At 40.4% G+C, this 15,986-nt stretch overlaps 1 protein-coding gene across 1 annotated transcript in view; it reads right to left on the bottom strand.

The window, feature by feature from the left end:
• PDE11A (phosphodiesterase 11A) overlaps positions 1 to 15,986 on the bottom strand; it is a 137,556-nt gene that overhangs the window by 29,071 nt on the left and 92,499 nt on the right. Inside the window, exons 11-13 of the mRNA XM_050900076.1 lie at positions 8,356 to 8,502; positions 8,143 to 8,250; positions 2,766 to 2,875 (exon numbers count right to left, since the gene is read on the bottom strand). Coding sequence (XP_050756033.1) covers positions 2,766 to 2,875; positions 8,143 to 8,250; positions 8,356 to 8,502 — 365 coding nt within the window. The remainder of the gene's footprint in view (positions 1 to 2,765; positions 2,876 to 8,142; positions 8,251 to 8,355; positions 8,503 to 15,986) is intronic.

Below are 15,986 nucleotides of genomic sequence, written 5' to 3'. Positions count from 1 at the left end.
TTCCAGACTTTGCTAAATATCATCAGCTGACTAAAGATTTTCCTGGAACTACATGAAATTTTGTAATGCAGCTTTCAAAGTGCCTCAGCAATGCAACAGCACAAGCGCACCACGGTGCAGTGAAGACAAACAGTAACGTTCTTGAGCTAGGACCTGCTGTTCTGCTACTACTTTTTATTTTTAATTCTTAATAGATATAAACACAATGGCTTACAATGGGTGATTACAAACTCTTTAAAAAAACCAAACCAAAACACAACAACAAAAAAACAACTGCAAATGCAGTGAGGTTCTGTCTGTATGTAAAATCATGCACTTAAAAAAAATACTAAGGTAAACAAAAAAACATAAGTGAGAGCAGGTGGGTTTTCTAAGTTTAAAGAACAAAAATCTATGGAATAAATTATAAAATCGTGAATCATTGGGAGATGCAGAGAACAGGACTGGATTGTCAGAATAGTTACTGTTCACCGTTACTTCACTTCTGGGACCCAGCCTAAAGCGACAAGATGGGTTTTCTTTCCAAAGAAATAAGAATAAGAGATTATGCTAGAGACAAACAGAAAGAGTCTCCTAGGAGCGTATACTATAAAACTGCACCATACTGATATTTAATTATCAGAAGCAGCTATATTAGAGAGAAGGATGTCCAGGAAACATCATCCCTAGAGAACGTGGTGTTGAGATATATAACAGAGCCATTTCAGACAACTGTGATATTGCCTCCATCATATACCTCTTGAACTTTCATCACACAAAACAGCAGTATTGAACACTGGAGATAAAATAGGAAAATGTGATGCTTAAATTTATGTCAGGTTAGAGGAATAAATCATAGCTGCTGTTACAAAAACTACAGCTTCTGTTTTCAGGGATGTTTTATACATGTGTGGTAATGTTTGTCTTTTGTTAAATGTCTTCAGCAATTTCTTTATGGAGTCATAAAATGGTCGCCTCCTCTTTGTACTTCATTGTCAAACACCAAGAATAAGTGACAGCAGTCTAATGCTGAAACCTCTACCTTTAACTCAGCCATCCCTCTGCACAAGAGATATTGTTGTGTAATGTTACAGTGGAGAAGTGGTTAACTTAATCAGAGCCTAAAACGGTCGGGATGTAAATCTTAGGTCTCATTTTTGTAAATTAGGAACATAAACATCAATCAGCTGAGCTTCCTTCCCATTTGTCTCATCTTTTTTGATTCTCTTCAAGACTCAGCTGCAAAAAGGCATCTAGCAGTGCTGGGTAACCTTTGCACCATGAGCTCTGTCTTTTGAGCACTGCAATTGATTTTCCTTGCTACGGTGATTGAAGATCCAGACAGTGTCATTGTTTCATTGAGACTGTACAGCAACACCAATAGCTCAGGAAATGGCAGCTTAGCGAATATCAGAAACATCACTTTGAGTGATGTTCACTGAGGCAACTCGCCCCCAGAAATGCAGCAGCCTGTGCATACACACATCGCAGCAGAGTATTTCTGCAAAAGGTAGGACAAAATAGGCTAATACAACATCACCCTGCCTTTCAAATACCTTTGGACAACTATTTGACCACTTCTCCGTCACACTGGAGGATTAGCAGTAATGCAGAACAGACAAAGCTGCAAATGCATGCTGGGATCTGCAGGACAAGCCTCAGGGTCTCATATTCTGACTGTAGAGGACCTGGGGAGTTGAGAAAACAACAGGGGATTTGGAGGAGTCTCTGTGTCTGACAGCTTTGTTTCACAGCTTGGCCAGAATGCTGTCAGGGGACATCTCCTGTTGTCCCCCCTCCATTCTCAGGGAACACAGAGTTTGGAAAGAATTTGACCTTGGTCAAGGGAGTTCCTTTACCACCACAGTAAGAAGTACCACCCTCAAACCTTCCACAAACCTGCTTCTACCTCACTGTGTCTGAAGGCAGCAGCCTGGACAGTAACTATGTATGCAAGTCAGGGCTGCTGAATCAGGTCCTAAGCACTTTGAATAGAATAAAATTCATTTTTAGAATTGACAATGGTCTGGAGAGCAAGATTTCAACATAGGTGATGTAAGAATCTGCCTTCGAGATCCAGCTTCGTGTTCTGGTGGGTACTGACCATTGCAGGGGGTGGCCAGCCCTGCCCTGCCCACTGCAGCACGTCTCCGAACAGGCTCTGTGTGCTCTGCCGTGTGGGGCAGGCCAGGGAGGAGGCATTTCTACAGACCAGGGACCCTGTGTGCTCCACAGCTGATGGGTATGTGGTGAGGCAACGACTCCAGCCACCCGCTGTGGACGATACGCATCAGAGCTCCAGCATGATAGCAACAGTTTCATACTTCATAAACTAGGAATTACTTTATGTATGCTTGCCTGTACTGGTGTGAAAGTTTTTGTGAAAGCGTTATTTCAGTTTTACCTATTTTCTTTTCTTCTTAATAGTTGAACAAGGTTTTGCTTAACGTCATGCATTCCAGCAAGCAAGAACAAGCCAGATAGACAGTTTCAGTGTTTCCTGGGTTGAATACCAGAATCAATAATACCTGAGCCTGAAAAGAACATCAAGTTTTGGCACCACGTTTCAATATGTGGTGTCTGTTCAACAGCCTAATACAAAGGACAAGCCAGCAATTACCCAAAAGAACAGAGAATGATAAAGATGGATAGTTCCTCACTACATACAAGAATAAGAATACTTAGCCTTGGAGGCCTGAAATTAATGCTTCATTCTTTATCCTGGTCACCTTTTGCTCTTCTGTGGAACAAAAACAAATTAAAGTAGTAAGAATTAGAAAACTTACTTGGCTTGGAAGGCATTGTTGGTTCCCCTGTGGTCAAGGTCATGACATAAGCATCCCACAATCAAAGCTAAAATTTCAATTTCAGTTAGAATCTCCTGAAATCCTGCAGTCTGAGAGCAGAAAAAAAATAGCAGCTGTAACTATCAGTAGCAAAAGGGATAAGTAATCTTAGTCCATTGAGCAACAGTCAACTTTGTTTTGATACCATGAACGTTTAGTAAGGAGAAGATAAATGCTTTATTGTCATATTATATTCCCTGCTGTATGTTAGATGGTTAGCAGAATAGATAACGTCCTTGGAGTGATCTGTTATTATCTCTCTGTTGCATTTCCAGCATGCCATTTCTCCACTATCCAGAAGGCACTAAAGGCAAAGAGAGCTGAAAACAAACCAATAACTACACACTAAGACAGGGACTGGAATTTCATATCAGAGAAATACAAAATATAATTGATTCCATTTTGAAATTATTGTTCAGAGAAGTATTTAGACAGATTTCTTCAATCCTGAGGTGACCATCTTAGTAAATCCCTACTGTCAGAGATAGCTGAGATGTTAAATCAAAAGACCTATAAAAGAAGCCAGCTAAAACATACTCTATGGAACTGTTAAGAACTATTAAAAGATTTGTTATCTGGGACACATGAAATGAAGCTGCATGAATTAAAGAGGAAATGTCTCAAATGGCATATTTCTGCTGCAGATACCCACTTGAATTTGGGAGACAATTTTGAAAACTGATGTATTGAAATTCCCCACGTGCAGCTCAGACCAGATATACCCGTGTGCATGGAGGAGCTGATCCTAGAAACATTTTTTTTGCCACTATACTTCTCCTCGTGGATACTTGCCATAGCAATTTTCCTGCCTGAACTGCCTCATGTCAGAAAAGAAACGCTACTGTTATTGCTAACCTCAAGCATCCTGAACAGATCCTGTCTGGAGGAGGTGCTGGAGCCTGCTGCATGGTGCTTAGTTGTTGGCTGGGGTTAAACCACGACAGTGGGACACCACCTCTTTGTTGGTGCTGTGCATCTTACCCATGGCAGAAACAACCTGGTTCTTCAACTCTTCAGAAGCATAAGGGCATACTGTCTGCAAAAATGACGGTCTGAGCTGGAAAATCATAACACTTGTCTTCCCACAGTGCCAGTCTCCAATGACACTCCTCAATTAGCCACACAATCTAGTTAGTGTGAAAGGAAATTATATAAAAGGAATACAAAATACATTTATATTGGAGGACCAACCAAAGCTGAACACTAACAGTGTGTAAGAAATCCTGAATTCCATTGATTTTCAATGGGCATAATTTCACCCACTGGCAAGAAGAGGGTGAAGCGATACAAAGAGAGTGAATATCAGTGGGACGATGTCCTTTCCTGGTAGGAACTTACAGCCCACTCAGAAATGCCAGTATTGCAATACCATGTGAAAACACCCTGAAGACCACAAATTCTACTTAAATAAATGCACATTCAAATCCAAATAGCCTCTGTTTTCATAGTCTGAAATGTGGCCGCAGTTAATATGGAGGCAGTACAGGGAGCCAGGCTCCCCCAGGTGCTCAGGAATGCATTTCAGTGGGAATGGAGGAAGTGCAGGACTTGCTACAAAAGCTTTATAATTGTGCTCAAAGTTTACATATCAGAAAAGATGATCAAATATGAGGAAAAAAGATTCCTTTCATGTAGAATCCACTGGTGTACAGAGTAACTTGAATATTATGAAAAAGATTCTCCTGATTTCTAGTGGCATTGCTTTTTTTTAGTTTCAGTAACAGCTACCCAGGCAGAGGAAATTCTCTAAAAAATAGTGTTTTCTCTTTTTATTTTTTAAACATTGCTCTTTTATAACAAATAATAATCGAAGTCTATTTTTAAAAAAGGGATTAAAAAATAGGTTTGTAACTGACAACATGCCATGTGTCAAGTTTCCATCTAGAGAAAACATTCATGGCTAAGTTAAAACAACTTAAAATAGAAGTTTTATAAATATAAAATTGATGCTGTAATAAATATTCTTTAGCATAACACAAGCTTTGATTAAACTCAAGGATTCAACCTGTATTGCAAATGCAGGAAAGCTGATTAAGGAATTTATTAACAGTAGCAATATCTCAAAAATAAATGCAATATTTTATTTAATCAAAAGTCTTGTCATTGAATGTATGAGATGTACACAGCATATTTCACTTAATAAAAACCATTTAATTTAAAACAATGTTATGGTAAGGGGATATTTGCTTTGAACATAATGGAAGAAAATAAGAGGATTACATTTCCCCATTTTTTGAATTTACACAGAGAGAAAAAATACATGGCAATAGACGACGGTGCAGTAAAATTTATTTTCACCAGAAAAGGAATGACCCATAACTCACGAGTGGCAGAGTCTCCAGTGAGTTATGGAGGTCATTCTTTCATGTGAGGAAATGAATTGCATTCATTATACCTTGCCCCACATTTATATGTTTTGTTATTAGCACGCCAGATGGGATTTTAATTTTGTATTGCTTACTTGTTCATTTTTACTTTTTGAAATAAGTATCAATGTGAACTGTGTTAAGCAAAGGCATTGATAATGAAGCCTGGGCTTGATCCTGCGGTTTACTCTCATGTGACATCCTGAACTCGCAGGAGCAGTCTTGCTTCAGTGCTTATCTTCAGAATATTTGGGCGAGTCTGAAATACAGAAGTATGGCTCACAGGACTGGGCTTATAATTGTTCAATGTCTAACCAGAGAAAATACATACTTAGATATACAGCAACATACCTTAGATATGCAGAAGGCTGACCCAGGAGTGAAACAACTGGTTTAAGCTTTGTTGAATTTCTGCTGTTTGGCTCGTTCAACCCAGCTGAATTTTCCTTCTGCATTCAGTAGGAGCATGGTCAGGCCATTAGAGGCTACTGCATTACAGATTAGACATTCCTATGCTACGGTCAGTCCTACCTAAAAACACCCTAAAATAGACCTATTGGTTTATATTTGTGGTGCAGTCAACATTGCTAACTGTCATGGAGAAATCAGGAATAGGGTGCAATAACTGCACAAAGCAGTGCCTTCTAGACCATCAGAGCCCCTCTCTGATGGTCGAAGAATTTTCCCCTTTTTGCAAGTGAAAAAACAAGGCACAGACTAATTTGGATGGTTCCCCCAAGACAAACACAGTAAGAGCAAGCCTTGTACTGTTACTAGTCTCTTGACTCTCTCTTTTGTGTCTTTTTTTACAAGATCAGTCCTCCTATCTCTGGAAGGGAGAGCAGCCCAAGCAGATCATACACCTGAACTTATTCTGTTCTCAGCCAGAGCCACAGCAAAGTGGGGTGGGATGCATGGTGAGTCTAATGCTGTGGGCACACGCATCCAGCCCTGTACGTGGAATTGCTTGTTCGGTGTATTACCAGGAGTGTGGACAATGAAACAAACTTGGCTTGAAAAACCCAGATCACCTCCCACAGACAGTTGCATCCCTTTGCTGACTGCTAAAAGGATCCTGAAATGATGCTTTAAGAGCCACAGTTTATGGTTAAGGCCTCCCAGGCTTGCTGGTGGCGGGTGAGGCAGCAGGGATCTGCCTTCTCCCTGCTGGCTGCCAAGGTAGTCACCGCTAGCTGAGACGGAGATGCCTGGTGGGAGAGAGCGTTTCCCACCGAAAGAACAGCCGGCCGAAAACCTGGCCTCGGAGCTCCACCTAGAGGTCCTCACGGGTGAGGTTTGAGGGCTCCTCACCCCCTGGCAGCGTTTGGGACAAATTAATTCCCTGAATGGCGCTGCCTGACTTTGCCCTTACTCCTCAGAGCAAAAAGCTTTTCATTTTTCTATAACTAAAAATAAAAAGCATATCAAGTTTACAAAACTTTAAAAACGACTGACACCCACACATTACCATGAGATTTCATTAGAGATCATCAGAAAGTGCCTCCTGAAACAACGTTAATTCTGCTCAGCTGAACAGCCTCAGGCCCAGAAGAAGCGGTGACCTTTCTCTCTTGCTGAATGTCTCCATTTCCTTTGTCTCATGGTGTCTGGTACAACTGGTCTCATGGTACAACTTTGCTACGCTGCCGTAAATGCTCACAGAAACAAAACCACATAGCTGGGACGGACCTAGCACTAAACCAACATCTACCTGCTAGGGGACATCATACTCTTTTTTTCCCGCCCGACACACAAAGTTCTGCCACAGAGACAATGCCAAACGGAGGAGGACAGCTGGGAACCCACGCACAGGACAGCTGTGCCCTGTGAGCAGGAAACAGGCCATGGACTGTCTCAAGTCCGTGTAACACGGTGCTGATGCATGCTGCGAATGGCACAGGCTGTGGAGTCTCCACCCCTACGGACAGGGTCCAAATGCTAACCACGCCACAGAGACTGGCCAGCAACAAGAATGTAAACATTCAGTGATTGAAAATTAGGGAACAAGCACACGATATCCCAGATAGATAACTACTTGCACAAACGCTATTAATATGACCACTTTAAGGTTCACAATAGATTACTCTGGCCATTAAAACTGAACATGAAGAAAAAATGGAAAAACTTGAATTCTTATTTTTATCTGGAGATCAGGCAAACCCAAAACATAAAGTACAGCAGAAAGCGTTGTGTGCACACAGACATGTTTCTTCTCTTTTCCCGTATTAACCAGAATATTAAACATCCAGGACCACCAAGCTTTTTATTGATACGTTTACAAGAATTAATTAGCCAAACATAGATTATTTCATGCAGTAAGGTTGCTGTGGGGTAGGGAGAGAGAGCGAGTAAGAGCAGTGGTACTTCCAACAGACTTTACTTGTATACTGAAGGGAGTTACAGGTACTGATGGAGATACATGTTAATAAAACCCAGAAGTGTTACAGTGTCCAATGGAGACACAAGATTCACTTAGATCACTACGTTGGAATATAATCTTAAAATTTTTTAAGGCAATACCTTCTACAACTATCTAGATGAAGCTGGATAAGAAGATAATAAATATCAACATAATAAATACTTCTAGGAGTCTGATCTTCCTTGCTTTTGTACTTCCCAATTTAAGAGTCTGAAATAAATATCAAATCAAAGAGTTCCAAAAGAAAAACATTTTTGTAAGATCCAGATCTATAATAACAAGCTCACTCCAAGACTGCCATCTGTTTTCAGTCACTTTAATGTGCCTGTGATACCACCATCACTAAAACACTCTAAGGTTTTGCCAAATGTGTGCCGCCTTAAGTTGAATAACTTCCGTGTGCATTTCTATTGGAAATGAATGAGTATCATAATAACTAGAAAAGAAATCAAATGTTGGAAAATGTTTAGACAGGTAAGGCAATGTGGCAGTAAAAGCTCTTACGGGATTGTGTCTGTAGCTGGATACTTACAGTTAACATGGCAAACATTAGCTGGCAGACGTTGAAAGCATGCCTCCAGTTGTGATACAAAACCATTCGATAATTCTTCCTAACCGTCAAAAGCCACCTACACAGTGTCTGAAATCAAAAGTACAAATTGTATCAGGGCTACTAAATGCGTACAAATGGACAGAGCAGTGCCAAGACAAAAGCAGCAGATATCTCTGCAGCGCAGATGGTTACCTCGTAGTCAATTTTAAATTTCTGAACCATTCCAAGTTCCATGAACATCCGCAGGGCTGCAGTAATCATGGCATCCACATCAAGCGAGAAGTCATCAAAATGGATATCATCAATGCCAAGCTCTGACACCAGAGGGATGTTTGCTGCCTGAAAATGCCAAAGGGAAAGGGAAACTTCTGATTCAAAACTTGGGTCTTTTTTTCTGTGTCACTCTTACAAGAAACCATCCATACATCAGTTCTGACCTGCCAATACATCCCCTGCTTGATTTTAATGCCAAGCAATACAAGTCTTCATCTGAGAAATACAAACGTGTTAAGCTAACAGAGCGGGGAAACAGTGGGAAGAAACTGGTATGAGCCGGAAATATGCTCACCTTCCCAACTGGAGCCCCTATATAGCATTTAGACTGTGAGAGCTGACCACTTTACAGCTACTGCAGTAACGCAGTATATTCCAATGCAAATTACAATGCTGTAATGCAAGAAACATCTGGACAGCCAGCAGCTGGGAATTTTAATTGCTACCATTCAGAAATGCAAAGTAAATATACTGCTCTGCAGAATTTCTTCATCCAAATGTCTTTACATTCATAAGCATACAAGTACCCTTTGCTTTACACTGTTCACTGCACGTTTGTAGAACGAAAAAATAGTAATACAAGAGATGTCTAGCAGAAGTACTTTTCAAAATAAAATAAAAATAATTTTCAACATGCTGATTATGTAGTAAGTCAATAAACATCAGCAAAAGCCTTACATTTTGCTTTGTCCATGTAACAGCAGACTTCTGTTCCGTTTGTAAGACAAGAACGAGCTTTTCATGCACACAAAACGTAGGGATGAGCGTGCAGTTGCGCACACAGATGTGTTGTGGCTGGCCCAGTGGCAGCACCTGCGGGAGCCAGGCAGAGGTGCTGACAACCCTCACAGGCTTGTCTGCCCTTCCTTATGCCCCTTCAGACTTGCCACTCACCTCCCTAGAGAGGGCAGGTGGAGGAGGCTGCATTTGCTGAGGGAGCATCTGTTCCCTGTCTCCAGCAGTGAGAAGGCAATGGGTCAGGTAGAAACCTCACAAAGGGGCTGGATCCAGCCCACAGGCCATAAGCTGGACCACACTGAGTTAGTTAAAATCGCATGGACTCAGCTGGTGTGGCACATCTAGCTACTCACTTGCATAAAATACCAATTTGTTCATGCAACTATAAGTTCACCTTCACAGTTACAGCTTCTATGTGACCACCTTATGGTTTCCTTTTTGAAAACTTGTGTTTTGAAATATTGTACCCTAACTACAAGTTACTGACACGTAAAAAGCTTTTTCTGGCCAAAGGGAAAGTGCTACCTCGATAATTACTTTATGCAGAGATTAAGCTGGTTTAGCTATACCATGTAAGAGAAGATGGCGTAAACCTGACGTAAATAGTATTAACATTGCAGTGTTAACTTATTTGCTAGCTAGAAGAAAAGTCTTTTCAGTTCAGCGCCCAGTAAAGCATGCCAATACTACAAAAAGTTATGGCGTTACACCAGTGAGGTTAACTGACATAGGAAATACAACAAACCCATGAAGTCAAGTGTCATCCCAGGACAGAGCTGAAGAACCTCTGGAGCATGCGGGCAGAGATGTAAGCTCTGTTAACTGCGTACTTACTTTGTCTGCTAGCATACTTATCTAGGTTGAATCAATTCAGCATCTTTTTTTGAATAATTATTGAAACATTTGAAATACTTCTAGATGATCCCAATAGGAGTTACCCCTTAACACCCTTTAAGATCTGACTGAAAAGCTATACGTTTACTTCTGAGGTAAAGAAAGAAAGAAAGAAATATGGTTAGGTGTGAAACAGGAACGCTGGCCCAGAGACTGTGCTGTCCAGACCTTCAGTGGTCTTACAAAAATTGTGCCTTTTTTATCATTCAGTTGTTCTTCAGAGCTTTGGGGGATACTCAAGATGCATACTAATATTTAGTCTATGAATACACTCATTGCACAGTAAATGCACTCTCTATAAAATGTCGCTAAGGGAAGAAACACATTTGTCCATCTTACTTGTTTGTTCCTTAGAGAGAAGTTTAAATAACAAAGATGCTGAAACAGAAGCACTTGCTTTTAAGTAGACCTACTTGAAACTGTTTTATCAAAACTATCTTTACAAACCTACTGCTGCATTTTCATTAACTTTGAAGTGGGCTCTGATTAAAATTTTCATGGTTTTTGTCCTCTTAAAGGAAAACAGATATTTTCCTTGCTATTTTTTACTGGAAACAAACACTTTTACCAGCCTGTTACAATTCAAGGGAGAACACTTGAAGCAGTTGCTCACTACCATTGTTTTTCCCTTTGTCAAACAGTAGAGAAATAACAATATATTCCAAATCTATTACAAGCTGAACAACAGGATATTAACAAAGCAAGTCAAAAACAATTTCTTCCCATGTCAGTCTGAAACTTTTAAATATTTATGAGGTTTTACGTTCCTAAATTTAACAGGAGTGCCATAATCCAAAATAACTGCTGAATTAATAGCCAGGAGATAACATTTGTATAAAAGAACCATTTACTTTACAACAGCAATAAAGGAAACAACAGAATTATGAGTGTTGAGACTAATTTGAATAATGCTAAAAAAATGATATGTTGCGGGGCTGCAGCAATATTCTGGCTGCACCTGGCATTGTCTGTCCTCAGCTTCTTATGCTGGAAATGCAGCAGTCCAGGGTTTATAGGAAAGCAGTCATTCAAACTTCATTTCTTTCATTACAAAGATATAAAAAAAAATTCATAATACAGAATATTAAAACATATCCATCCCTGAGATTTTGCTGCACTGTAGGACAAATTCCAGTGGATTTCTTAAAATAAACAGCAATAACAACAGCCTCTTCCAGGAAAACAGAGGGGATGAAAGTACCACGACAATAAGAGGAAGGGACAGGCAATTAAATTTCAAGTTACAGTGAAATTATTTTTTAAAGAACCCCAGTGATTTAGAATCACTTAAAAGGCTTGCTTGCTTTTGAACATTTTGAAGTTCAATTTCCCCTTTCTAAAAACAATTAAGAACATTATACTCTGAAGTCTTTTTACTCTGTGGACCAAGCAATTTCAATGGTCTTCATCCTTGAGAAAAATTCACGTGACTCTGCTGTGAGCTTATGTTAACACCGGACGTGCCTCCTCTGGTCACATCTCCATACCCCCAGTACTAAAGCAAAAATTGTCTTGAAAGGAACCACGAACACAAGTTGGGCTTAACACATGGAAGGCAACTGGTCTTGCCTAATAAAGTACAAACTCAGCAGTTACCAGACTGGGAAACTATCACCACTTGCAGGCAGCTTGAAAAAGAGGATGTCATGCACCCAAAAGAGAGCATAAAGACAAGGTCTGTGGCTACCCCATACTGAGATGTGCATGGGATGGGGTGGGATGGATACAGGAAGGAGGAAAAGCGTCTTTGTACTCAATTCGGGATGGGAGACAGATTTTCCTTTCTTTGCTATCACGTAAATTGCTTCACAGCCTGCTTGGTATATGCAAACAGCTAGGAGACGAGTGACTGGTTGAGCCTTACCTTACATCAGCCATCGCCAAAGGGCCATGTGTCATTAATGACCATCATATGTCCAAATACATGGAACACCAAAGTGGCTTCTAGCAACAACAAAGTCCCAATTCTGGCCACTATAAAAGACAGCCCATGGGAATAGAAAAATAATGCTTCTGGTTCAGTATTAATAAGCCTTTGGGCTGCTGTAGGTGAACAAAACCTAAGAAGGAAAACTTTAGGAACTAAAGAGTCAAAGTTTTAGGGAAACTTTCAAAGGCCAAATACTTGAAGTAAAAGCTACTATTTGATGCTTACAGCTTAGTGCTGCTGAAGATAACTATTTCACAGTTTAAGAAGTACATATAAAACATATGCTGTATAAAATCATAGAATGGTTTGGGTTGGAAGGGACCTTAAAGATCATTTAGTTCCAACCCCCCTGCCATGGGCAGGCACACCTTCCACTAGACCAGGTTGCTCAAAGCCCCATCCAACCTGGCCTTGAACACTTCCAGGGAGGGGGCAGCCACAGCTTCTCTGGGCAACCTGTTCCTGTGCCTCACCACCCTCACAGTGAAGAACTTCTTCCTTACATCTACTCTAAATCTACCCTCTTTCAGTTTAAAGCCATTACCCCTTGTCCTATCACTACATGCCCTTGTAAAAAGTCCCTCTCCAGCTTTCTTGTAGGCCCCCTTTAGGTACAGGAAGGCTGCTGTAAGGCCTCCCTGGAGCCTTCTCTTCTCCATGCTGAACAACCCCAACTCGCTCAGCCTGTCTTCATAGGAGAGGTGCTCCAGCCCTCTGATCCTCTTCATGGCCCTCCTCTGGACTCGCTCCAACTGGTCCATGTCCTTCTTATGTTGGGGGCCCCAGAGCTGAACGCAGTACTCCAGGTGGGGTCTCATGAGAGCGGAGTAGAGGGGGAGAATCACCTCCCTCAACCTGCTGGTCACGCTTCTTTTGATGCAGCCCAGGATACTGTTTCTTTATATTGTTAGCATGCAACTCGATAACAATAAAGATAAGTATTTGTTCATACACGGTTTTTCTTCTGGGCAGTATATGTTCATGGGTAAATGTACGTCAGAAAAATGCAGTATAATATGCACACACATATACACAGAGCATTTTACAACATTCTCATTGTAAGGGCTCAATGAAGCAATCGCAATCAATCAACACAAGCAAAAGGGGAGACTTCCGCTGCTCTTACTGAACATATTTCCTGAATGAGAGAGGTTTTACATTCAGCTTGGTTGATGTTACTGCAAATTGTTTTCCTTTTAATCCTACTTTCAGTTTCTGTCATATACCACACTAGTACCTTCATAATGGCCAATACTGCTATTGAGAAAATATATGCAAAGCATACCATTAAATGCCCTTTTACAAATTAACATTAAATCAGTTTATAGTTATAAATAGTATAAGAATGATCCCCTAGAGATGGGTGAAAGGAAAGGGGGTAAGCTTCCGGTCCTGAATAACTTGTAGGTATGATAGCTGCTATAAGCTCATGATAGGTGTCTTGCTATTTTAGGATCTGGAAACACATTACCAGTCCTTCCAAAGAGGGAAGAAACTTTATGGATTTCCCTAACGACCCACACAGTTTTACAAACCAAACTTCCTGTGTGAGTTGGAAGTCTAGTCAGTATGTGAAAGCTATACTAACCTAAAGTCTTCTTGTTCCAGCTAGTCAGATGTACTGCTTGTGGAGACCAGCAGACAGGTCACATGCTGCCAGCATAAAAAATGGTCAGAGGGAGATAACTGTATCATGTCAGGAACAAATATGAAATAGCAATTTGGATATTTAATAATCTCCTATAGCAGAATCTGGTTATGAGACTGTCTGGGTCAGTGGTGGAGAGAGGGCAATTTCAAGGCGGTGATTAGATTTTGTCTCATCTTGCCATAATCCTCTTATTCCATCCTTATTTCCTACAAATTGGCATACACTGATAGGCAGCTTAAGGAGTTTCTTAAACAGAAGATACCTACAGCTCAAGGGTCTAATTGTAATAACTTCATTCAGCATTACACATTATATGAAAACAGTTTTTGATCCCATTTGATACTAAGAACACAGGACAAAAATATCATTCCACAGATTGACAGGGAAGGCTTACTAAGTGATTTTGCACTAACTCTCCTAATAGCATATTCTTCGCAGTCTTCTATATCCATATTTGATAATGCGATAAAATCAGATATAAGGAAACTGGCGAGTTCTTCAGAAAGCATTCTTTCTCCTTGTAAAACGTTCACTCCCATAGAAGCACTCCAGTTAAAGACAGAAAACACTGGACTGAAATCCTACTTTGCTGTGTCAGCTTAAACTCTCTGTACTTCAGTTTTACCACCTGTGTGGATAAGACATCAGTGCTTATTATGCAAGGAAAGCATTTTGAAACATACTGATAAGTGTTATTAGTATGGCTTTGTTAAAAAAAAAAAAGCACATTCTGCCATTTGGTATGCTCAGCTTCTTTCCTATGCGATATCAGAACTATTCTGTAACAATAACTTCCACTACTGAATACAGTCCACTTTTTATATAGCCCTATGGACAATGACATGTGGAATGGTTAGCAAGTTTTCCTAATCAGAAAATATGGCCAGACTGATGGAAAAAAAAGTAACAAGAAACTTGAATATATATAACACATATAAAGATATCCCATAAAATACATGTCCCAATGTAGCAAAAGAATGGCAAAACAATATGGTATGCCTCAACTCCCAGGGGCACTGTTTGAGTCAGGAGTCCATGTACTATTTCAATAGCGGGTCAGGATCTGACCTCATTTATACTCTATAGTGAAACCAGAGCTTCAGACAACCTGACATACACAAAAAAAATAAGACTACCCGTTCAAATATCTCTTCACCTAGGATCTCTCTCAGAAGATTAGGAACTGAAAAACCTTAAACCGATCATCAAAACCTGCACAGAAAGCATCAAAGTGGAGAATATTTAAATGTGATGCCTTCTTTATCTCTCACTTAATCTTCTATCAAGCCATATTGGAGACAGTATTTTCTGATTGCAAAGATTTTTATTTGTAAAGGGTTCTTTTCATGTATAAAGGCCTCTAAAATACTTCCTTATATTTATAGCTGCAGGCATCTTTTAAAATGTATCTTTATAGTCAGTTATTAGCAGTAGTGGACAAATTTTGCACTTCTTCATAGCCACAGAAGACCAAAGCCTGTTATGTTCCCCTCTGACACATTTCTTACTCTCTCCAAAGGGGAAGAATCAAATGTTTCAGCTCAGGGATGTTTTAACGCCCAGAGCAACATGGCTTTTAAAGGCCTCCATCTGTTACTGCAGACTACGGATGGTGTCTCTCTGACCTTCACAATGCTGAGTTAGCACCTCTTTTCCAATGACCAACCACAGCAGAAGCAGGACAGCAGCATTTAAAGGGAATTTTATAATATTTACAGTAAAGGCGAGTGGGTGTGGAAGCGACTTAAAGCATGCACGTGTATTCTCCTCTGGATTTTGATTCTAGTGATTTTTTTAACGGGATTATCACAGTAGCATTGCTGCTGCCTTCAGGAGTGAAATCGCCCAGAATCACAGAATCATTTAGGTTGTAAAGGAGCTCTTGAGACCAGCCAGTCCAACGCCCCTGCTCAAGCAGGGTCAAAACCACCCCAACTTTATTTGCCCTTCAACAACTTTCACCAAATTCCAATTCTCTGAATTAGGTCACTGTATGAAGGGATACTCAAATAACCACAACTGGAGACTGGAATGAGATAGGAGTGGGGCTTTGGACTCATCTGAAGGCAGTTGGATGAAAACATGAGATAAGGAGACCTCATGCTGCTATATAAACATGCTTTAGCCCCATTAGATCTACCAGACTCTCTGTTTCTGTGTGTCAGACTCTGTGAATGTTTTATCCAACAACTGTTCAGATGTAAAAGACATCAAATAGTCCCTGTAACAGGATTTATGTATTTTAAACCTCTTCAGAGTAACTCAGCAGATAAGCAAAGGGTTGCAATTGTGAAATCAAATGCCCAAACTCTGCCCAAAGTCCCACAGTAGGTGTCT

Source organism: Gymnogyps californianus, chromosome 7 (assembly GCF_018139145.2).
Source record: "Gymnogyps californianus isolate 813 chromosome 7, ASM1813914v2, whole genome shotgun sequence".
Taxonomy (NCBI): domain Eukaryota; kingdom Metazoa; phylum Chordata; class Aves; order Accipitriformes; family Cathartidae; genus Gymnogyps; species Gymnogyps californianus.
This window is presented reverse-complemented; position numbering and strand designations above follow the sequence as displayed.